General features: G+C 37.7%; 1 protein-coding gene across 2 annotated transcripts in view; it reads left to right on the top strand.

Annotated features, from left to right (window-relative positions):
- Positions 1-25,412, top strand: part of Dgkb (diacylglycerol kinase beta) — a 705,005-nt gene that overhangs the window by 61,172 nt on the left and 618,421 nt on the right. For both annotated transcript variants that reach the window (XM_023709934.1, XM_023709933.1), the window contains exon 2: positions 9,848-10,104. In XM_023709934.1, the coding sequence (XP_023565702.1) occupies positions 10,035-10,104 (70 nt within the window). In that variant the 5' untranslated portion in view covers positions 9,848-10,034. The remainder of the gene's footprint in view (positions 1-9,847; positions 10,105-25,412) is intronic.

The following is a 25,412-nucleotide window of genomic DNA, read 5'->3' as shown; positions in this document are numbered from 1 at the left end:
TGGAACCAGGGATTGAACTCAGGCCCTTGTGCTTGCCAGGGAAGCGCTTATTTCACTGAGCCATCTCCCCGGCCCCTGCAGTTCCATTTTCTAATGTAATAGATATGGAGTGTGTGTCAATCAATGTATGTCTTACCACAAAAAAGTCTATTTTCTGAGGTTATTTGTATTCCTTAACTCCAAGATAAGAATCAGATATAAAAAATTTTAATATCAGAGGGATAGTTTTATGGCAGATTTAGCTCCAAAGCTACATTCCTAAAATATTGTACATTTAACCCCCTTAGAGTTTATAGTTGAATCGCATGTTTTTAAATTTTAAATTGGACATCATCCTATTGGCAGAAAAAGGAGGTTAGAAGTAGACACCACATGCACGAATGAAATATTAGAAAAGTGTCCCTTGATTGTAGTACAGATAATAGAATAAACTGAACTGGTTACGAATGAGAAAAGATTTGCTTAAGTTGTGAAGTAATTCAATGGCCAGAGGGGTAAAAACAAAGTGTAACTTACTTTCAGAATGTCATATGAATATTCATACAAATTGACATTTTTAGACAAATTCTAAAGAAAAATAATTGTGTTACAAAGTTTCTCAAATTCATTTCTAAACGAATTTGCATTTGCTTATTAAAATCTCTATGGACCTACACTTTGGGCAATTAACTAAAAATGAATATTTGATCAAGTAGGAAAAATAAAATTTTATATTTCAATACTAGAAACACTAGGAAAAGCCACAAAAGAAAATGACATTGTAAATGTTTCTCAGAGGCATTTTTGGTGAACGAAGAAAGCTTAAGTTAGTGGGCATTCTAGACCAAATTAAAATTGTATGTAATCAAAATATGTGTTTTCTGCTGCTGACATCTGTGCGTGAATGATAGCTCTCTGTTTTTATATTCTGGAATTTTGCAAGAGTTACTTGATTCTCTGAGAAGACATACAAAATCACTTCATGAATGATCCCTAGTGTACCTTGATACTGATTGTCCTCAGGCAGTAGTTTACTCCAGCTTGAAGCTGAGTAACAGCACTATTAAAATGAGCACTATTTTCTAGGAATTAAAGGTTAGAAGGCATTAAGCCCTTTCTAACAGTCATCACTTTCTAGGAGGTGCCCAATGAGACTAAATTTATTATTTTTAATTAATCAGTGTGATGAGTAAACACTTGCAATCATAACTGAAAGCAATTTTAATGTATGTTCTGCCTGAGCAAGAATGTGTAGTGGAATACAAAGTGCGAATGTGCATTATTTTATAGCGCTTCCGGAAAGGAGTTAATAGGTTAATTATTTCTAGTGAGTTTCTGCCTTCTTATGTGGGGCACAGCACAATGTAAAGAAAAATTTATCAGCTTACAATCGTCTAAAATATATCTATTTCTGTTGAAATACCCCGGGTCTGACAAACTGAGAAAGCCTTTCAGCTACTCCCTCTCAAGCAGTATTTCATCTTGAGCCTGAATAAAATAAGCCCTTTATCCTTCTTTGTTTATTCTTCATTTCATTCTTTTTCATTATATTTGAAAAATTTTTATAAAATGCACAAACATGCCTTGCTCCCTAACAAAAGAAAAGCAGAATCAGGTTTGCAAAATCAGTCTTTTTATTTATGTGTTCAGGATCCTTCGCTTTTTAAAAAATGTGCTCTGCTTTTGTCCATTGCTCTTCCTTTTACTCGTGGGCCTCCTCCGCCTCCTCAGAAATCCAAGTCTACAAGGTCCCAGCTTGGAAGGAGACACAGAGTAAATATCTGCGTCTGTGGTATTGGTGTCGGTGCCTGGCTACAGTGCCACCAGTCTGGGAGGCTGAAGCAGGAAGATAGCAAATTTAAACCCGGGCAATTTAGTGACATGCGGAGAAAAGGTTGCTAAATAAAATAAAATGCTGATGAAGTCCAGGACTTAGGCCCTTGTCCTGATTCACAACACTGGGAAAAAGACGCAGGCAAAATGCTTTAACTGTGAGACAGAGTTCTCAAGGAGGAGTCGGGCACGGGCACCCCGCTCTGTTAAGGGTTGTATGTGGAACAAGATTCTATCCCTGTGTACGATTCTCGTTTTCACCGAGCTTCCAAATCTCTGTTCTAATGCTGCTCTTAAAGACGAGTGGAAAAGGAAGAAGAACAGAAAATTCACTTAAAGTCACTTCCTTATACAGAATAAAGATTGCAAGCTCAAATACTGACTCTAAAAATGTACACAATAGAGAACTTGTTATATTACATTCTTTGCATCACCAAAGACTCTTCTTGAGCTTTCTCTTTTGGGTTATTTATGTGTGAGCAGGGGCCCAAAATAACACCATTATGAATCTTATATTAAGCCACCCACATACTCTTTTAAAAGGTTTGGAGATGTTTAGTCTTTGTCCCCTCCAGAGATATATATCCAATACTATATATAGATCTTAAATCTTTACTTATAAAATAAAACAATCTTTCTTGAGAATCATTTATCACATATTGTACATATGTTATTTCTTTAAATTCTAAAAGCCTGTGAAGTGGGTGGCTGTTACCTGTTTTTCATGAGAAAGGAATTTGAGTCTCAGATAAGTGAAGGGATTCACTACACGGGGATAAAAGCTGGCTCAGAATTTGAATGGAAATGCAGATCTCTCTGATACAGCATGGTAATAATATAATTACCTTTTCTTTGGATGCTTTAGTCTGTGAATTAGTAATTCAGAGTAAGGTGACCAGTATAGTTCTAAAGTCATCAATGATGATAGCCAATCAACTTAAATCTGCCTGTTGTTTTGACTGCACGCCTTCACATTTTATAATTTTTCACTGTTATTTTTTTCTTGCCTGTTCAATTTCTCACTCAATTCTCATAGTTATATATTGATTTATATATGGTTGAGAAAGCAGACGTATTCAACTACCATTTTCCACATCCTAAGCTCTGAATCTAAGAAACCACTTATTCTTGCACCTATTTTTAAGATTAACTTTTACCTTCACATATTTTTGGAATTTGTACACTAGTGTGTTTTTAAGAACATTGAGGGCTGGGAAGATGGCTCAGTGGAATAAGCGCTTCCCTGGCAAGCACAAGGGCCTGAATTCAATTCCCTGTTCTGAAAAAAAAAAAAAAAAATTAAAACATAAGCCAGTTCCTGTGTTTCCTAAAGATTGAACCTCTCTTATGAATAAAACTTTCAAACCAAAAATGTGTTTTAATAATTTCTACAAAAGATAGAAAAACATACACATGCCAAATTATACAAACAAATTACCAGAGTTCACCTTGTCCTCTATTGACTATTCCTCAGAATCACATTTCTCAGAAAATTGATGACCTTTACATCTTTATATCTACACTGACTTTCTCTGATGTGACCTCCCAGCTTCAAACAAACTGCCGTTTCTAGGGTCAATAATGGCAGCTGTGTTATCATGGGTTCTTTTATTAATCATCTAATATAATAGCAATTTGAGAAGAATGTCTTCTGTCTTCTCCTTGAAGGGTTATTTTCTGTCTGTTTTGCTGTCTTCATTGATACCAAATCCCAGTTCTTTTTTTGGGGTGGATCTCAGGAGTGAGAGAGAAGTCTTTTGCCTATCACCAGTTTCTAAATACAGGAAGTGCTGGGGGCTTACTCCTTGGCTCTCTTTCTCCATCTGATTCTGCTCCAGATGTGTTGGCAGCTCACGTATGCAAGTTTACATTCAGTCACCACCTGTTCACAGCCTTCCCCAAGCCTCCTGAGACGGACATTGGTGAGACTCTGTTGAGTGCTTCCTGCCCTCTGGCTTAGGGTTAGTTTGGGTCAGTGTGAGGCCCCAAATTTGAAAAGTACCTGTAGGTAGAGATAAGTTTAAACTGCAAAGTGGCTACAGGATATATAATATTACCAATTGTCCAGTAGAGGCATTACTTAATGCTATGGGATGAAAACCTTTGGCCAAGTGGGAGCAATGGCATGCGGTGTGCTCTAAGCTTTGCCTAAAAGAGAATTTGCCAGTAGGCTGCAGAGACCATAGTCATCTCTCACCCTCCACTAAACTGTTTTCTCAGGCAAGTTTGGCTTTTCAATCAGTCTTGTTTTTCAGACAGGGACCAACTATGCAAGACAGTAAACCATACCAAGTCTGTTAGTGGGGATTCCTCACTGGCCCATATTAAAGTTAAGACAGTGTTCAGCCCCACACTGTGATCTGAGTCTATTCTTAATCAATCCTGTACCTCCTTTTTTTTTAACCTGCATCAGATCTGCTTCATCATCTGAAGCCTTTCCCTCCTCAACTCGGATTGCTTTTTACTCTCTTCATCATTCCTATGAATAATTTCCTGGTAGCTTTTATATCCCTAATTGCAGCTCCCTGTTTCCTGGTAAAGGATACCAAGTGCAAAGCTCTTGGTACAAAGCAGAAGGAACAATTAAACTGAGTAATTAAGAGTTCAATGAAAGTATTAGTTAGGATATGTAGAAAAGGGTTAGAAAAGCTGACAGAGTCTGGTGTTATATCCCGTACTTGCAATATTAGGGAGCTTTCCAAACCAATACCTGAAGAGACTCTATGTACAGTATGTGGTCTCATAAGGGAAGCTCTGGCTTGAATATCCCCTTTAAACTCATGCTAACCTTCAGCTGTCAATGAAACAGCATTAAGTTTGTACTTTTGAGAAGTGATTAGGCCATAAGCGTTCTTCCAGTATACCAGGGAAATTTGGTCTTTTTCTTCTCATGCCAGATATTATCAACTCTATCTTGGATTCTACAACTGTAAGGATATGTATTTCTGTTCATTATAGATTACTCACTTTCTGAGATCCTGTTAGAGCAGCATAAAATGGGCTGAGACAGGAGTTCTGTCTTAAGGGAAAATATATCCCTCTTAGAGGGAATTAGCTAGGAAGGAGTTGGGGTAATAAATCCCATAAATTATCTTTCTCTAAACCTCCAGTGTGAACCAGTGCCTCACATCTCAAATTATGCAAGTCTCAAAATAAAACATTGCATTTTTTTCTTGTTACTCCTGGAATTCCCTTACTGGAGAATTCTTCAAAGTCTACCTTTCCATTCTTTGTGTTCAAGCCAGAGATTGAGGAGTCATTCTTGCTTCCCTTATCTTGCACACCACATAAATTATGTTTCCAAATCCTGTTTCAAATACACATTTTGACTGAGTCTTCCACTGCATCTCTCTAGCCACCTCTCTCCTTGTAGTCACGAGCTCTCCTCTAGTATTGGAACAGCCTACGAAGTGACTTTCCCGCTAGTGTTCTTATCCACTTGCTGGCCACTGGCCAGCATGAACTTCTTAAAGTATACATCAGAAAAGTTATTCTGCTGGACAAAATCATTTAGATGTTTCATAATTTACTTCAAAAAGTGTGCACTGTCCTTAACATGTCCTCTCAGAAAAGTCACGATGTTGCCTGAACTATTTATCCAGCTCATCTTGCCCTCTGCTGCTTTTTGCTCTCCAGGACATCATCAGGATGGCCTCCACTAGAGTTCTCACTATTTCTAGATTTAATCCTCACTTTTTGGCTTCTTCTTAGACTTTGTGGCTTCCCTCATAGGCTTAATTGTTAAGCAACTTTATTAACAACTGAGTGGTCGTGAACTAGAGTTTCAGTTTAAATGAATCTTTCTCTATAGGCTGTTTACTGACTATTTCACATTGATCTAGAAATCCAGAAATTCTACAGAATTCTGTTGCCTTTTTCCATAGAACTCTTTACAGTTTACTATTACTCATATAGTTGGTTTGTTTAAAGTAGATCTTTCATCCTATGCAAGATCCAGGAGGTCAGCTATTGTATCTTTCTACCCAATCATTATATATCCCCAGCATCTGGCCTAATGCCACATGAGGCTTTGGACTTAGTTGAGAATTCTTTTTCCAATTGAATTAATAAATAACTATGAGTCAAACTATATATTTAATAATCCATTAGTTTGATCCTACTTTTGGTCAGCAATTCTGGGATTATTACTTGGCCCTGCATCTTCTCTGACCTCCAGGATTTTTCCACTGTTTACCATGCAATTTGGAGTTCATACTCGTTGAGACCAAATCAGTATTTTCAGTCATACTGACACCTTAAATTTTTGTATATATGTTCTTCATTATAATGTTTACCAACTCAACTCTTATTCAGTGATTGCAGTCATAATGGGCTGACTTCTAATGATTATTTTAACATCTGCTTAGTATGCATCTAACCCAACAGATTTATTTCCCTTCATGTTGCTTACTGGTTTCTTCATGAAGAGACTCATTCCTCCTTTAACTATGGAGAATGTGTTTGAGCCCAGGTACAGTGGGCCAAAAAGACTTCTTCAACTCCATCAACACAAAATTTCCTGCCAGGAACTAAATGAAGTGGCACATCTATTGACTAGATGAGAAAGCCAGAATTAGACTACTTTCCAAAAGCCAGTAAAGTGGATCTCTCCTGGCACTCATTTTATGTACCTAAAGAAAGCCTTCTGCGGGGGAACAGGAAGTCTGTGAAGGCACCATAGGGGTTCACTATTGAATGTTGTCACATGCTTTCTCCCAATTTTTAAAGAGGCAACGTCTACAAGAAAGCAGGGCTGTCCTCCTCCTCATCCTCTGTGGCATGGAGAATAGCTGTGTCTCTGAGCAGGGCTTGGGATATTCTGGTTTTGAGATCTCACTAGGAAATGCTTCTCACCTACGTCCCCGTTGATTAAGTCTAAAATTAAATTTAAAATGACTGGTGAACTGACATCCTTAGATTGTTACCACAATATTGTCTTCTGAGCATAATACTCTCTCCCTTGGTCATTCAATTTAAAATCACCGACTCAAACAAACTTTCTTCATCTGTCTTTTATTTCTTTGGGTATAATATTTTATCATAAGCTATTTAACTTGTACTACTGAATACTTGTCTCCAAATACTAAAACTGGAGGCAACAAGAGTGGTTTTGTGCTCCAGTGAGACTGATTAATTATCTCTATGAAAATTTCTTCATCAATTGTTGGTAACTTTTCAGACGACCTGTGAGTCACTCTAGTTCATGACCACTCAAGGACAAGTGGGATTAAGGACTTAGACACATTAGGGAAAGGAGAGAGCTCAGAGTGTAGTTAAGAATGTATTGCAACAATAAAAGAGAAAGGAACCATGTGAAGATATTGGTTTTTTTTTCTCCAAAATGCAAAGCCATCAGTTTTCTGGCCTTCTCTGAAGTCTTCATTATTTCTTATTGCCTTCTAGAACGCATCCATGCTTTTGTACTTAGCTTTGAAATCCTTCCAAATGCTGGCTTCTTGCTGGTTCATCTAATGAGTATCTCTGCTCTACTAAAACTTCAGTTACAAAAACAGGAAGTGGCCCAAATTTCTTCTGCTCTCAGTTATTCACTGGCCTAGTTTCCTGGGCTGTCCTCTGCTTTGATCATGGCTTCTACTCTGACATTTAGTTGAGAATAGAGGAAATTGCTGAGTTTACAGTCAGATTGAACTCAGGCCCTTGAGCTTGCCAACATACAGGTAGGAAGATGGAAGAAGTGATCCAAATGCTCTCAAGATTCCTGCCCAGCTACTTACTCCACACAATTTTCCTTTATAATCAAACAGTATCTTCTTACATCTCACTGAGTGATTCGTAGTGTGAGGAAACCAGGGATGTAATTGTGTGCATGGGGATATATTCACCCCATAAACTAGAGTTCTGTGACCAAGGGAGTAAGAAGAATGGATGCTGGGGAGACTTCTAAGGGTTTCTGCCATGCTTACCAGATTGAAGTCTCACAGCTGCACTTTCTGCCCATGGTGAAGTGGGAAAAGATAGTACCTCCCTTCCGGAGGATGGCTGTGCAGGTTTAATAATCAAATGCACAAGTGCTGGTACAGTATTAAGTAATACTGCCATTACAATGTTATCAGCACAAGTGCTGGTACAGTCCTACCCAATACTGTAAACCTTCAATAAAGCCAACACATTTCTAGAATTATCATTATTTTCATATTTTGTATTTTTTAAAAAATCTCTGCTATATCTCCAGTGCTTTGGACTTTTGACTGGTACTCAAGGGAGCACAGCAGACATTATTAGAATGAACAAATGAACTGCCCTGATCATCAGTTGAGATTTTGGGACAAGAGAAGCAGATCTTTGAAATTTCAAAGAATTTATTTAAAGTGTTTAAATTACAATTGTTCTTATAAATGAGATGCAGCATATCATCTTTTGTTTCTTTTTTCTTTTCTTTTCTTTTTTCTTTTTCTTTTCTTTTTTTCTTTTTTTTTTTTTTTCAGAATCAGGGATTGAACTCAAGCCCTTAAGCTTGCCAGGGAAGCGCTTATTCCACTGAGCTATCTCCCCGGCCCCCTGAATTATCTCCCTGGCCCCTTTTATTTCATTATTATTAATCCTTATTAAGAGAAGAATCACTAACTTTGACAGGTAACAAAATAGCTAGAGAGTCAGGATTACACAGGGACAGATGTCCAGTTGTTCTGTAATGACTTAGGCACAGATGTTCTTATCCCTCTTTTGAATTATTCCACTCAACATTTGAAAGCCCCAGGAGACAGCCAGCAATGTGCCAAATGCGACTGACTCATCTGTCTCCTTCTGGATAGGGGAGGATGGAATGCATCATTTCGTACCAGAGCTGCTAGGGACTGGAGAGAAGCAAAGGATTAGGATGAAATCAGTGTGAAGGATGAAGGCAGCGGGACACAGGGCAGGAGACACACAGGAGAGGCTGTCGCCTGCCCCGTTCCTCTCCATTTCCTTTGCAATTTGTACTCTCATTAAATAGCAAGCTGCCATCTTGCACAGAAGGTACAAGATGCTAAAAGAACAGCTTTTTTTTTTTTTTTGATGATTTGTTTTGCTAATATTTTAAGGCAAGAATGGAGAAGACATATATGACAGTGAGGTCCTAGAATTGCTATTAAAGACCAGTAAACAGATGTTAAAGAAGAACAAGGTTGTAAGACCAAATGGGTCTTGTAATTCCGCCTAATGATACCCAGATAAATAAGCTTTGCAATAACACCAGAAACCAAGCAATTTTTTCTAAATATTTTTTCTTCTATGAAGATTATATTGCTATTCTGATTGATTACTGAACAACTACTAGAGTCTCCAGTAAAACACTGAAACCAGATGGCTTTTCTCTTTGTTTACCTTTGCAGATTTTCCGGGAATCAAAAGTCCATGACAACCTAGGGATTTATTTTAAAGCATGATTCACACTAGAATCATCTACCATGATTAAATAAGTCTTACAGATATTTGGAATTGCTTTAATTTGGTAAATTTATTGGAATTTTTTAAATTAGAAAACTAAATTTATTTTATTTGATTGCAAGATTATAAAAAAACTGTAGGACTCCCAAAATAGACTTGCACCGTGGCAAATGTATGCGCCACTCCTGGGCACAGTTCCAACCAAGTGTAAGAGCTCTAGTAAATTAGCAAATTTTATATGCATTGACCTAAAGTGCTCACTTATAGTCCTTTAAAAATTTGGGCCTAGATTTTTAAAGAAATGTCTAGATTTTAAAGAAGCAGTGGGTTCAGCCCAATAAAAAATATCTTTGTGTGTACCTTGAACATGGAATTAATAAAACTGAACAAAAAATTTCTTTCATAGAGGTAAACCTTATAAAAATATTCTTCATATTTTTACTCTTAATTGTATTTATTCATATGATTTGCTATTAGGACATATACATGAAATATAACAATAGTCAATTAAATATTTAGTACTCTGCAGAGTAAAATAAATTTGAAATATTTATTCAGAGATTGACAATTATTAACATTTTCTAACCAGACACTTCTTTACTTTCCTTCTGCTAATCTTTTGCTCTATATGTTTTGCTTTTCACAGTGTGTTAACGCATTATTGAAACTACAAACATCCACAGCAGTTCCATGTAGACAAATCACAGACTTTGAAAGCTGGAGGTATCTCTTCATGGCATACATCATGTGGAGTCTTTGAAGCACACAATTCTGCCCAGCGTCCAAATAAAGAATCCCTGGCCTGGTATGTAAGAGAAATCCTTGCGTCCATCATGACAAACCAGGAAAAATGGGCCCACCTCAGCCCTTCAGAATTTTCACAACTTCAGAAGTATGCAGAGTGTGAGTATTTTTATTTATTATGTGGTTTTATGTCACATTTTGGTAAAAGAAGGTGTCATTCATTTATATGTCACAGAGCCTGTTCATGCAGGGGATGGATGCAGATCTGGCCTTGGTGTTCACAACTAGGTTGAACTGAAACAAGTTTTACACATGTGAGAAAAAAGAAAGGATAAAATCAAATCACACCTCAAATCTAGAAAAAGGAAAGCAGAATGGGAAATGAAGTTTGGAAATCTCTGCCCCTAGTGTGAAAGCAGAACACAGGACTGGAATCAGGCCTGACCACACAGTACTGGAATAGAAAAACGGTAGGACAGGCCACAAAGGCAATGAGTGAGGGAAGAGTGAAGTACAAAAGCAGTGTTTTACTTGAGTCAGCATAGAACGCATATGAGGAAGCTGCTGAGAATTTAGAAGAGAGTTCTAAATCTATAATATCACATGCACACGTATTTAGGCAATAATCTTAAATTAAAATTCCTACTCTCAGCATGCTTGGGGAGGTCAGAATTTTTTTTTCAACAGTGGATTGAACTTAGACCCTTGTGCTTGCCAGGGTAGTGCTTATTCTATGGGGCCATCTTCCCGGCCCCAGTCAGAAAATTTTTGATGTGAAATGATCATCTGCACATTCAAAACTGTATGAGGCCACTAAAGCATAATTCACTCAAAAGGAACATTTGGTGCAAAATGACTGCACACATGTGCCTTTCTTCTTATACTTAATATTTCCCAAGTTTACAAGTAGAAAATAATGGAAAACTAAATCTATGTGGGGGCACAATTATCTGGGTTAAACCAAGCAAAGTTGAAGAATCTAGAGGGTTTTAATGCTTACTTGGAGTTAGAGGGGAAGAAAATCTTCTCAGAAAAAAGTAGGATGAAAAGTATCCTGAAAATAGAAGTCATGTAAATGACAAAGGAAATGATACTGATAGACAGGAAATGCCATGCGTGTTTGAGGATGGCAGGTGAGTCATATTTAGCTACATCACGAATTACAATAACAAGAGTAGTTCTATTTTATTAGCGAAGGACTATGAGGATATGCAAGAATAGTTGGACGTATGAAGACATTACTTTCCAATAAAACCATTTTTACTTGAATACATGGCTACTTGGAAATGGACTTAATTTATACAACTTAGCAAAAATAATAGCTCAGCAGTACACTACCATGTCATGTGTCAGCTATTTAGTTTCCTGACCACCTCTCACTAGAAGTTGCAGCTCACAGCAGCTGCCCAAGGTTGCCGGATGGTAGTGTAGCTCAGAAAACCTCAAAGTTCAGAATTGGAGGTGGTGCTTCAACTGAACAAGCGTTGCTTTTGCTCTATCACTGTGAAGTCGAAGGACTGCAAGTCAAAGAATTGTGAGCTTGGAAGCACCTCTCTACTGTCAGAATGCTTCACTTAGTAATCAGTTTGTGTAAATGCTTAAGGAAAACAACAATAAAATTATTGTAAGTGTAAAATTGAATTGTATTAAGATTAAGCATAATGAGTACTTAGTGGATTAGTAGGAGGAAGTGGCACAGTAAGTTTTTAAAGAACATTGCCCAAATGTATATTACAGGAAGACAAAGTACAGATTAATCCTGAATGGGATACATGCTTCCCAATCCACGGTCACCATAAATAGCACTAACCAGCCAAGACAGCATAAAAGTGCTAAATTTATAATGTGCTTTTAGAAGACATTTGCATTATAAAAAAATAAATAAACCAAAACCCTGGAATCTTACCTATCATTTGAAGACCATACATACATTTCCTTGCTGTTTAGTATGCGTAAAAAATTCTTGGGAGTATTGAGAGGGCTAATTTTTCACTTTGCAATGTGATATTGAAAAAAGTGTTATTCTTGTAACTCAACTAGAAAAGTAGTATATTGAATTCACTTTCTTGATAGTACTTTGTGTCTTGTGATAAGCAATTTTTATATGTGTTAAATGGGTAAATTTTACTTGTTGATTTAAAGCTAAATTTGCAATATTGTAAGAGTGAACATGCTCATATATATGTATATGTATATATATTTAAATAATTTGTATGCTTTTTAACATGGAGTGGGGGGTGTGGAGCTCTTGAACAATGTAGATGGGCTCATGGAAGCTGTAACCTTGGAAAACTAAACCATGTGGAACCAAATAAGGATTTCTCTCTCAAGTTGCTCTTCTGCTTTTGGACTCACAATTGCCAAGGTACATATTGTAATTATGATTGTTTTTGTAACTGTTAGGGTATTCATGAAATTAACAGAGCATCAATAGGTAGATACTGGCACAGCTTTCTGGCTAGGCAGAGAGGTAGTACGTCAGACATCTTGTGTGGACTCTCTGGTCCCAATCTAGATAGCAGACTTTCAGTAAGTTATGTAACATCTTTGTGTCTCAATTCTGTGCTTGTAAAATAACAACATAGGAAAAAATATGTCTAGCATTGTAAGTCTTAAATTGACTGAACTATCCACATGAAATAAGAAGGGCGGCACCTAGCATATTGTTAGTGAAAAGACTGTTTATAATTATTACATTACTAGACAGAGAATGCTGTGTTTTCTTGGTCAATTGAACATCTTGTTGATGATCAAGAAGAAAAGTGCCTCGTTTTGCAGCATGAAGAGTATCTATCTTCGTTCTGCTGTAAGACAAGGTAGGAGCTTCTGGTGTTATTGGCAGCTGTGATGAAGTGTTGTCCCCACAGAAGCTGGGCTGCCTGCAGCGTGCTGTGCTCTTGCTCCTGTTTAGGGTTGCAGGCTGAGTCACTTCATGGGAAGAGTTTCCACTGATATGTGGGAGGGAGGTATAATTTTCCTCCCCATTTTTTTATATAAAGTCATATAAACAGTTGCAAAGTAGAAAGTTCTCACTCCTGCCACGTGGAGAATTGAGCTTATCACATTAATGGCCCTGAATGTTTCCTGCTGCAGTTTCTGCACAATGTAAAGGATTAAGGAACTCCAAGTCTCTTCATGGACAAGAATACCATCTATGCAGAAACTACATGAGATTTCAAGTGATTCACTATCTACCCACAAAGTGTCACTTTGGATTAACTTTTGGTTTGACACATGGAGTGTGTTATATAGCATCTAAATTATTTGTGAAAAATCCTGTGCTATTATGAGGGAACAGTTCCAACCTTTTATGAATTTTGTACCATTGATAGCAACTGCTGAGGTAGTTACAAAATAATGGTGAATTAAGGCCCAGTGTGCCAAACAGTACAACCCAGTGTATAATTCTTTTCTATGGAAGAGAGAGATTCAGTATGACCTAAAAGAAGAAGCACTAGGTTTGTAGATAAATATTTGATGGTAGTAATTGGATCACAGTTACGTCTTCTGCTAATTAGTAGTAAGTGTTCGGAAATGCTACATAAACCACCTGGGCCTCAGCTTTCTCACCTAAAAAGTGGAAGAAAATGCGGCTCAATCTAGGATTTAATAAAACACCCACCAACTTCACAACAAATAGTAGAATTTAAATTCACTCTTAACAATATATCGATATTATCTCAATCCTTACCATAAACCAGGGAAGGTGGTAGATTATCATCTCTGGGGATTAAATTTTGCTGCCAGATTAGCGGGCACAAATTCTTAGCACAATGTGACAACAAATACCAAAAACAGTAGTATTAGTATGTTAATTGATATTTTCTTAATAATCTTTTCAAAATAAGCAAAGCTAAAACAAAAGACTGAGATGTTAATATTTTTATCCACCACAGACTTCCTCTAAAGGGTTTCTCATGTATGCAGCGCAGAGCAGCCCAGCTGCTGTGTAAGGCATTGGCCCCAGCATGCATTTGTGGTCTCTGACTCTGACATACTGATTGAGCTGGGCCCTATGCAAACCGAGTGATGTTCTATGTAACCCAGAAGCAGGTGTTGCCATTGTGCCTACACTCACTCTTTCTGTCCCCGGGGTCTTAGGCATATGTATTCTTCATTTAATACACATGAGGCAGGGCATGGTGGCAGATGCCTGTAATTCCAGTACTTGGCAGACTAAGGCAGAAAGATTGCTGAGAGTTCAAGATCAGTCTGAGCAACACAGTGAGTTCAAGGACAGCTTGAACTGTATAGCATAATCCTATCTCATAAAACAAAACCAAAGCAAAACAAACAAATAAGTGGGGAATAGGAAATAAAGATGATGACAAAATGAAGAAGCAATTGTAACAAAGACACATCCTTTTCCAATTTAAGAAACCCTTTCATCTATTGTGAGGATCTAACAGAGTATATATTTGGAAAATGTTTTGTGTCTGATTCACACAAGATGAGATAAGGAAAAGACAGAAACAAAACTCAACTTCTTCCTATGTGCACATTGAATTCATTGTGAAGCAAATTTAGACTACACGAGAGCCCTCTTTCCAATTTTTCCTGCTGAGATTAGCTTTTACTTCTGTCTTATGCCCTATGCTAGATTGGCTCTATTTTGGGAGGCCAAACCACTTATTGATAATTACTCTCTTTGTACAAGACAAGAAGAATAAATGGCACAGGGCCACTTATCCTAGTGTCTGAGAACACATAATTTGGTGGCAGATAAAGCTGGGTTTGGGCTTTCCTGCTGTGTGGTGTGTATCTTATTTTCCTATAGACATATGCTGATGATGAAATGTGAAATTGTATAGAAGTGCTCTGAATTCAATGTCTCTGTTATGATTATGATCATCATCAGCATTGGAATAGTGGGCTCAGGTATTTCAATTTTAGAGAACTCTATTTTTCTGTTGATTTAGGCTTTCTCAGTTACATTATGTATGCAGAATGTCTTGATTTTCCTAAAGTGTCTTCACTTTGCTCAGACACTTCTTTTGAAATGTGAATCTGAAACCCGACTTCACATAATGCAATGTCTCTCTTTCCTGACCCTGTTTCTTCTGAATAGCATTGATTCACTCAGCCATTTCTGGCCCTGACCCAGACTGTATTTCTGGAATGTATGTTGGCTTGATAATCTCTTTGCCTCTTCCCTGGCTCTGCTTCTTATTTGTTGAGTTGCTTCAAATAGAATTTCCTTTTGCTTCTCCTTTGTCCATATGTCTCAGGAATCCTTCAACACCTAAATCTTGTAAAGCAAAGGGAAGTCATAGCTTTGAAAGTCTAAATTCTTAATATTTATAACCAAAAAGTGTATATTTTTGATACATTTTAGACATCTGTCTTTTGATTTTTCAGACTTGTCAAAAATCAGTCTTATTCGGATTTGTGGTCAAATGTTAATGTTACAGTAATGATTTCTGTAAATCAGCTTTCTGATGATTTCTATAGTCAGATTCAGCCGCATTATGCTATGAAAGAAAAAATTCACAAAATCTCAGTGGCTTAAGAAACCACAAGTTTATTTTTCACTCATATTAAATTTTCAGAGGCTGGGGAGATGGCTCAGGGGAATAAGTGCTTCCCTGGCAAGCGCAAGGGCCTGAGTTCACTCCCTGGTTCCGCCAAAATAAAATAAAGTAAAATAAAAATTAAAAAAAAAAATTCAACCTGAGTCAAGTGCTTTTTTCTTATGCTGTGCCCAGTTAAGTCCTTCACAGACAAAGCAGCCATGAACTCTGAAAATTAGAGATTTTTCTGCAGTGAAAGAAACATAAAGAAAATTCTCATAAATGGGGTACTGTGTCTTTGATCTTCTCTTTGGTAGAGATAGCCTTACATTTCTTTTGCTGAAGGAATTCACATGGTCACATATCACCTGCAGAAAGATGGAGAAAACTACACTCCTACCATCTTCCTAGAGTCAGAAGAACTCAAATATTTGGTAATATGAACAAAGTCACATGCAAAAAGCATAGTCTTTGGCCCATTAAGCAAATCATTAAAACATCTCTAAGCTTCTATTTCTTCATGTATACAATAAGGAGAATAATCCTTGAGGATAATAAGTAAATATTATTTTTATTAATAATGTTATTACACAATCTATAAATCTTTACTAGGACATGTATTTTAATGATATAGCTGAGCTTTAACTCAATTGGAGTTTAAAGGTTGTTATTCATTGGTGTTTCTCCAGTTGCTACCATCTACACGATTGTAAGAGATGCCAGAAGGAAACGCAACAACAATACCCACCACTAACCTTAAGTAAAACAAAACAAAACAGAAAACAAGTCAATATGCAGGCAAGGAACTTAATTTTCTTCCTTCATCATCATTTAGCAAACCGTATTTAGTACTCCTTACTCTGAGGAATTATGGTTGGTTCTGGTAATAAAATGTGAATAGCGTGATATCTTCAGTGAAAAAACTTTAGCCAGTACAGAGAGCCAGGAATCCTGGGAAGGGTTAGCCATGAAATGATTCTCTCAGTGTTTTTACGTATGCAAGACTCTAGGAAAGCTTTTGCTCTGCTTCATGTGGATAGAAGTTGAAAGAGGAAATGGCTTTTAATTTTAATTAAAGCATTTCCTAGAAGGAAGAGACACAGAAAAGGCCCAAATGGCTATTAGAATATGTGCAGTGACATGAAAGAATTTTGGAATTAAGGAAGAATTTGTGACACCTGCCTGCATATGTACATATTTGAGCTTGAGTATGGATGTGTATATATGGGCATGTGTATTAGTACTGAAAGTAGGGCTGAGAAATTTAGCAACAGTCACAAAATGTGAGTCAACACAAATACCACTAGCAAATAAACAAATGTTTAGCAACAGCGGAAACAAGGTGGATATTGAATTTAGGGATGATGAATTTATAAGACTTGAATTTCAGAAGAAATTAAACGTATCTTCAGTGAAAAGGGAAGTAAAAATCACTTAGGAAGATGTTTTACTAGTAAAGATTGTTAAATATGAAAGGTTATCAGAAGGTGAAGGCATTGTTATGAGTGAGGTAAGCATATATCAGAGAGAGTACAGTATCTGGAGGAAAATGGACCAAATGCAATTATCAATTAGATATGGAACTACAGAGGAAGGACAGAGCATTCCAGCTTGCAGAACCAAGTCAGTCTGGTTCATTCAATCCAGGAAATGCATAAGAAGCAGGGACAGGGAGAGAGGGAGGGAAAAAGAGGGGGAAGTCATGGAGGGGAGAGGGGGGAGAGAGAGAGAGAGAGAGAAGGAGAGGAGAGGAGAGGGACTGAGATAGAGACAAAGAGACAGAGACACAGAGAGAGACCAAGAGACAGAGACACAGAGATACAGAGAGAGAGAAGAGAGAGAGAGAAAGAGAGGGAGAGAGAAAAAAGAAAGAGAAGAGAACAGAGAGAGACAGAGCTAGAGATGAAAGAAGTGGATTAAAGCACCTGTAAGCAGGTGCAGGGGCCGGGGGTTCAATTCCTGGGCCTGCTGTGCCAACCTCGCCCCCGGGCTCTGCTGAGAGGGTGATTGAGACTGGGTGTGGTGGTGCACGCCTGCAATCCCAGCTCTTGGGAGGCTTCAAACAGGCCAATCACTAGGAGTCTGATCTAGTAGTGAGACCCCGAACACCATGTAGACACTTCCCTAAAATACAAAAAAAGAAAAAGAAAAAAGAAAGGTGAAGGATTTCATCTTAACATAGGAAAGAAACACATGTTTATATGGAAAATAGGGGGAAAAAAGGAAAATTAATAATATAAGAGGAATATTTTATGATATAGTCTATGATCTTATGACTAGGTATTTATTTTGTTTTAGCTTTATTTAATTTACTTAGGTTCATCTGTATTACTATTTTCTTAATGTATTAGTTTTGGCCTTTAGCAAGTTATACAACCTTCCTAAATTTTAATTTTCCCAACTATATAATTCGGAAGAGAAATAAAGACTTTCTCAATGATTGTTTTAAGACTCAGAAATATTTTGTGTGAAAATTATTTGTAAACAGCTAAGCCCCATGTGTAAGTTAATTATTGCTTTCATTGTTAACATCAGAATGTTGTGCACTTTCTTTCCACTAGTTCTACTTTTCCTAGGGATTAATATTTCTGCTACTCTCCAAAACTTATTTCTAGGGCTGGCCAAATAGCTCAGTGGCTTAAAGCGCCTGCAAGTAGGCGCAGGATGAGACGCCCAGCCTGCTCTGTTGGCCCTGCCCCAGGAGCATGCTGAGACAGCAATTGAGACTGGGCGTGGAGGTGCGCCTGGAATCCCAGCTCTTGGGAGGCTGTAAACAGGCGGATCACTACAAGTCTGATCTAGTAGCGAGACCCTGAAGACCCTGTAGATCCTTCCCTAAAATACAATAAATAAATAAATAAATAAATAAATAAATAAAATTTTTCAAAAATTAAAAAAATATAAACTTATTTCTATATTTACTCTTTGTTAAATTTTGAAGTTTACATCTAAGAAACAATGTAAAAAATATGCTCCTGCTCCCAGAAGCTCTATTTTCCTATTTGAAAACAGTTTGTCTCCAAAGTGTGTAGCTTCATTTAAAGCCTTCCGTAGGCATCACAAGAAGCAAAGATCCCCAAACTACTTACTGTAAAGCAGAGCATTAGTGAGACTGTGGCAGTGTGCCCAGCTGGGTGCAGATCCACGGGGGCCAGAGGGACGCATCAGGCTCCCGGGTCACAGACAGGGGCTCCTTGAATCCCACGTCACAGGAGGAAGCAGCCGCGTCGTGCTTGCCCAGATGCTCCTACTTTAGCGCTCACATGGAAACGTAAAGTGAACCGACTGATATCTGCTCAGTGCATTGTGTTACAGGATGAAAACCGAAGTTTCGGGAACATGTTTGGGCAGAAAAAAGACCTGCTCTGTGCCCAACCAGTTGTAATCTCTGTGTCTCTGTCTCTGTCTCTGTCTGTCTCTGTCTCTGTCTGTCTCTGTCTCTGTCTCTCTCTGTCTCTCTCTGTCTCTCTCTCTGTCTCTGTCTCTCTGTGTCTCTGTCTCTGTCTCTCTCTGTCTCTCTCTGTCTCTCTCTCTCTCTCTCTCTCTCTCTCTCTTTCTCTTGCTCTCTCACTCTCTCACTCTCTTGCTCTCTCTCAATTTTATTTACTACAAAAATATCCTTGAAATGATATTTTGGAACATAGGCACATAGCGTCTCTGTTTCTGAGACTAAGAGAAACGTGAATGCAAGACTAAGAATTGTCTTCTAAAAAGTGTAAAGTTGGAGTAGCTAGGAAAACTGCCGTGTCCCAGCTGTGATGGGTTTTCTCATATTTATGCCTTTCAGTACTTGCAAAGCTATTTTGAAGCTGTTGCCCAGATTTTCTTTATTTTGTTCTCTGATCTCTTTCATTCCTCTTTGCCCTATTCTTAAAATTCCCAAATTCGTCCCATTTGTGCTCCACATTTTCAAAGCAAGATACTTGCTCACGTTTCTGTATTTGCCCAAGGAAACTAGTTTTTGGCATTTTAGAACTTACCTATGAAAAATGGGCTTAATTATTCCAGTTTTTAAAAGAAATGAATCTTTAAAAATGTATTCACCTCTTTTTTGCAAGTAACAGTCACTATGAACTTATTTTTATGTGTTTTATTATAGAGGATAGAAAAGCAGGTTGCAGGAGAAAGTGACATTTACCTCCAATTGAACCTGTCTCTAGATTTTCAAGATGCTTTGAGAACTCCTGGAAAGGAATGAACTTCGAGCGTGCTGCTGCCCTTCCAACCTTTGGAGCACTGTGCTATTTGGGCTGCTGCTGTTGACAGATGATGAATGGTTTCCAGAAAAATTTTAGTTGACTCTCTCACCAGATTATGTTAATCCATCTTCTGACATCAAAACTAAGGTCAACGGAAGCCAAAGCACTCTTGGTGAAATTATTGAAAAGGAGTACAAGGCTGGTGGGTGGAAACCACAGGTTTGACTCTGGAAGTTTTCAAATAGCCAAGCATATGAATGAGTAGACAAATTGAAAACTAAAACAAAAGAAACCCAAGGCATTCCTGAAGGAGAGTTTTCTCATTTTATGTGGAGTGTAGGCTCAGTAATAGTGCAGCCAAGTAACTGAACAGTCCACAAAAAGTCTAGAATACGTTGTAGAGATTTCCTAAGCACGTTGGAGATGGGCCATTATGTTTAAAATATTCTACCTATCAAAATACTCTATTTAGAAATTGAATCAAAAGCACTGCCATAGCAGCAGGGCTTCAAGGGGGAATTCCTGGATTACAAAGATCAGAATACCTAATTCTGATGGGAAAAATTCTATATACTTATCCTTATCTCTATTCATATCAATCTGTATCTGTATCTATATCATCTATACCTATAACCATATCAATATCTACATCTATAGCTATCTTTTTATCCAGAATCATTCAAAATATACACAGTATTCCTTCTACTCTCTTTGCCATAGTTTCCTCACAGGTGACAGAATTTTGAAAAACAAAGAACAACACAAATCCGAAGCAAACTTAGATATTTTAGATTCTCTTGAGCTAGAACACCTGCTCCATGATAACTCGCGCCCTTTCTTTTCCTGGATATCAAATCATCTCCAGGTTTGTTTTTTTTTTTCACCTGTGATTAAAAGACATTTCAAAGACACTACTCTCAGCATCTCTGGAGAATATTTCTGAAGCTGCAATAATTGCTGCCACATGCCATCCTTGAGGAAGTCCTGTTTGAGTCCCTCAGTGAGTGATAATTTCTGCCATTTGAAAAGATGCATTCTGACAGCAGCACTTTGGACAGCGTCTTCTTCTTTCAATCTTCACTATTATAATCCATTTGATAAATGGCTAATTTTATTGCCGCTAGTCTATTCAACAGTATCATAAAACGACATGGTGGGGCCGGGGAGATAGCTCAGTAGAATAAGTGCTTGCCTGGAAGGCACAAGGGCCTGAGTTCAATCCCCGGTTCTGGGGGAAAAAATAACAAATAAAAAATAAAACGACATGGTTTTGAGTTTTAAAATACACAGTGAGATCAACTATAATGTATCTCAATGAATCCACCTTGGAAAAAAACAAATTCCTAAAATACTCATCAATAAAATTCCATGTGATGTGTATTTGATTTGGCTCCAGTATTATTGAGCCTACATTCCACATACAATGAGAGAACCCTTCCTCATGAATGCCTTGGCTTTGTTTTGTTTTAGTTTTCTGTTTATCTACTCTTTCATATGCTTGGGTATTTGAAAACTTCCAGAGTCAAGGGAAATAAAAAAGCTTATACGATATTTGGCTTCTTTTCACTCTTGCCTGTATTATTTGGCTGAGGTATTTGTAACAGCCCTGTGGTATTTTCTGGGTTCTGTCTGATTATATAACTGAGCACATGGCCATGTAAAGTCAACAGAGTAAGATACCAGTCAATCTGTGTTGATGTACGTGAAGAAAGATATTAGAACCAATTCCAGTTAATAGGATCAGTCTAGGCATAAGTTCTGGGTCTACCTGTACCATTTCTAGTGTGGCTGTTTTCCAGCAGCACCATGGACTCCTTCCATGTGCAGCTCGCTTAGCACATTTGTACTTGTGATGGTTATGCCGACGATCACCGGAGGGGAAGGTGATCAGCAATCCACAAAGAAATGACTAAATAGTGATTGCCCTCAGATTCTTTGTCCAGACCTTTTCTTCATGTTAACATAAACACTTTTACATAATCACGTTTTTCTCAAGCTACTGCAGGATAGGAGCTCCTGTGACATAATACTTCTTGCCAGTAGCCTGACCCAATCCAATATCATGGCTTTTGTCCATTCTAAGAAAAAAATCCCTTGGAAACGTAATTCACTAGTTGTGGCCCACACTGATTAGACTCTGCCGGCACTGGAAATGGGGAAGCAATCCTGTACACTTGTCTAGTCATTCCTCCCCTCTACTCCTGAACCGGAGACTTGGAAGTGCTCATTCAAACTATCTTCCTGTTCACCAGCACCTCAGCTTTCAAGATGATATACTTTGACTTGATCTTATCATGATTCTTGAGCTATTTTTGTTTTTTCTTGACTGTTCACAGTCACTCATTCATCTTTGGCTTTTGCATAAAAAAATCAAAATCCCAATGACATCTGACATCATAGGCTGATTGATGTTGGTGGCAGAATTTTGTTCTGGGTCACATATTCCTCCTTACAGCTCTCGATTGAGGCATAGCTGGATATTTTTCTTATGTCGTCTTTCTAGCTTCCTAGAAAGAACTACAGTATATCACGAAACTGCATATATTTTCTTATCTCTTGCCTTGTGGTCAAGAATTTACATAGATACCCCAGCATTTTCTAACTTTTTTTTGAAACTTTGCTTTTCAATCTGTTGATAGCAGAGACGTCAATAAAAGAGAGACGTTGTCACTTTCTCCGAGCATCTCCAGGTCCTCTGCGTCAAAGTTTGGGTTTTAATTCTCCACATTCACTTGTAGTTTAGAGTCAACATTTCCATTGTATAAATATGGCTTATTCAAATGTTTCTTTCATGGAACTTTCTTAGTAGTCTCACAAGTATTTGAAAATTTCAGCACCACATACTAGGAAACCATGCTCCAAGCATGTCTACATATACCACAGAATATCCCACAAGTACCTATGTTTTTATTAATTTTATTGAGAAACAAATAGCAATAAGACAGTTTAAAACAGGTTAGTAGAACAGTTTCAATAAATAATACTTTGCATATTGTTGTCTTCATAGTGGTTATCCATAGTAAAGGATGTAGACATGATATCCTGTCAAAAAACTATTAGTATAAATCTTTCTTCTCATTGAATTAAGAGAAAGTAGCTGTATATCTATCCTAACTATTTTGTATATATAGATACAAAATGGAAGGATCTATCTTCACCAAAACATGTCCCCGTATTTCTTATAAATGTTACATAATAAATATCAGGTGAATTATTCTACAACCTATTCCCGTTGCCCGAATTGCTTGCAGGACATTTTTCAAATGAATCATCCCAATAAACTCACGCAGCATAGATTGGTCTTGACTTTAGCATTTTCAAAGTCTGTGCTCCTTCAGCAGGTCCTCTGCTGGGGTCTGAGTGGTCTTCCTCCTGGTATCTTCTTGTCCAAATGCTCCCTACATCTCTACCATCACAGTCCATTCACAGTAGGGAGTACTGCAGCTTTCTGCGATGAATACGGACTCGGGAGAGACCATTCTGCAAGTTAAAACTTTTGGGCAGTGGCTCACCAATTGTTTCCATACTATTTGTAACTCCTCGCAATTCACTAAGTGACCAAGCGCAGTTAGTCTTCCACAATGAATGTGAGTAGCTCGCAGAAAGCGCACCTGGAGCACAAAGAACAGGGAAAACGCTGCCAAGTGCTTCTGGGACCTTTCCTCTTTTTCCCTTTCCCTTTCATTTTGTCATCTGCAGCAACTTGGCTTCACACTACTGCAAGCTCAGAGCTAGGAAGACTATTAATACCGTGTCATGTATAGAATATGTCAGCTGCTTATTGTGGCATCATCCCACGGAAGAAAGTGATGCTGCCTGGGGTCTTAGAGTATCCAGAGAGTGATTTTAAGGTAAACCAAAGGTTTACATGGTAGTATTTATTACCACTCAGAGCTTCAATGGGAATACAACATAACATCAAATATTTTTGAAGATCTCATTATGAGTGCATTATAGGTCACAGTATTCAATATGCTTATGTTTTAACTATATAGCATGTCTCTCTCCACAGGAAATCTATAAGACTTATAATTATTACTATTGCCATTTACAGATGAGGAAGTGAAAATCAGATAAGTTCAATGATTTGCCTAAAGTCACAAAAACTTAAATTTTAGAGGCAATTCCAGGCCATTTCCTCTCCTTAAATTTAACATTAATAAAAAGCATAATTGAACTTTTACCTCTACAATATACTGATAAAGAATGTGCTGTAAGATGGAGGGCAGAGGAAGAAAATGATATGGAGGAATTTTCGTCTAATGCGTGTCACTGTTCCAGTTGTATGCATTTGCCAAAATTCCCTCTGCACACATACTGGCTCCTACCTTTGGCTGCTTCTCCTGCAGCTGCTGCCTGAGGCAGCTGGCTTGATTTTGCCTGCATCGTTCAGGGCACACAGAGAGGCGGAGTTAAGCTTGCAGTGAGAAAGAGGCCAGCCTTTAAGTCCTTACTCAAGCGACTTGGCCGAACTCCTCTTGATTCTTACTGAAGCCTGGAAATGAAATCTGCTCCAAAGAAATATCCCCCGTCATGGCAGCCTCTGCCCTTGGCCTCTGATTATCTCATGAGTATCTCATTGATTTTGAAATAGCTATGAATTCTCTGCCTGTCAGATCTCTCTCCACCCTGCCTTAAAAGATGCTCCAAGAACACTTTCAAAATTGCCCATTTCCCAGCCCAGAGGATTCCAGGAAACACAATATTTTGTGTTCATTTTATTAGTAACAGAAAATGCATTTCTTTTGTGAGTAATTACATTTTAGCCAGAGTTTATCTTTCTGATACTTTATGAATTTTCTTCTTTTCTTTTTACATTCATGCTGGGAAGCAGTTTGGCTGGTTTGTGCTTTGCATTTTAGTGAATGATCACCAAAGCAGTACTACATCTAGAGCAAGTACAGCAGAATGACTCGAGGCGTGGATTCTGGAAATAATCTACTGAACAGGGAGTGACATGAATGAGGTGAAAGTTCTTCCATATCGTTCACTTCCTCTGCCCTCCATCTCATAGTATATCCCTTATTAAAATATTCTGGGGGTAAAAGTTCAATTACATTTTTTATTAATGTTAATTTTAAAGAAAAGAAATTTCCTAAACATTTTCAAGTGTATTTTTGACTAGGACAGATTCATGTTAGCCAACAGGCAGCTAACAGCATCGTTCAGTGAAACACGTTGCTAATCCGGAGAGTAGTACATGAAACTACGCAAAATGTCATGTCAGGGTCTCATCATTGGTTGTAGAATAGTACGATTTTAAACTTTTTTATTCTTTTCATAATATAATGTGTTCCACATTAGTAATTCCAAAGGCAATAGTATTGTAGTGAACATATAAATTGAAATGAAAGTAGGAAATTTTTATTTGCATCCTTTATACATTTCTGTATGGCTGTCTTATGTATATAACTTGTTTATATGCATTAAAATATGGGTACATAATATATGTGCACATACAACACACATGCCTGCATTAAGTGATGTATAGATCATGAGAGAGAGAGAGAGAGAGAGAGAGACGAGAGAGACAGAGAGAGACAGAGACACAGAGACACAGAGACACAGAGACAGAGAGCTGTATGTATGCAGTAAGCAGAAGTTCCACAGAGAACCTATTTTCTTTTTTTTTCAAAGTTTTATTGATAAACAGATAGCAATGAGACAGTTTCAAATCAAATCAGAAGTACAGTTTCAACAAATAATGCACTGTATATATTCTTATTAGTGGTTAATTGCTGTACAAGATGCGGACTTG

This window comes from Octodon degus, unplaced genomic scaffold (genome assembly GCF_000260255.1).
Source record: "Octodon degus isolate 3935 unplaced genomic scaffold, OctDeg1.0 scaffold00015, whole genome shotgun sequence".
Taxonomy (NCBI): Eukaryota; Metazoa; Chordata; class Mammalia; order Rodentia; family Octodontidae; genus Octodon; species Octodon degus.
This window is presented reverse-complemented; position numbering and strand designations above follow the sequence as displayed.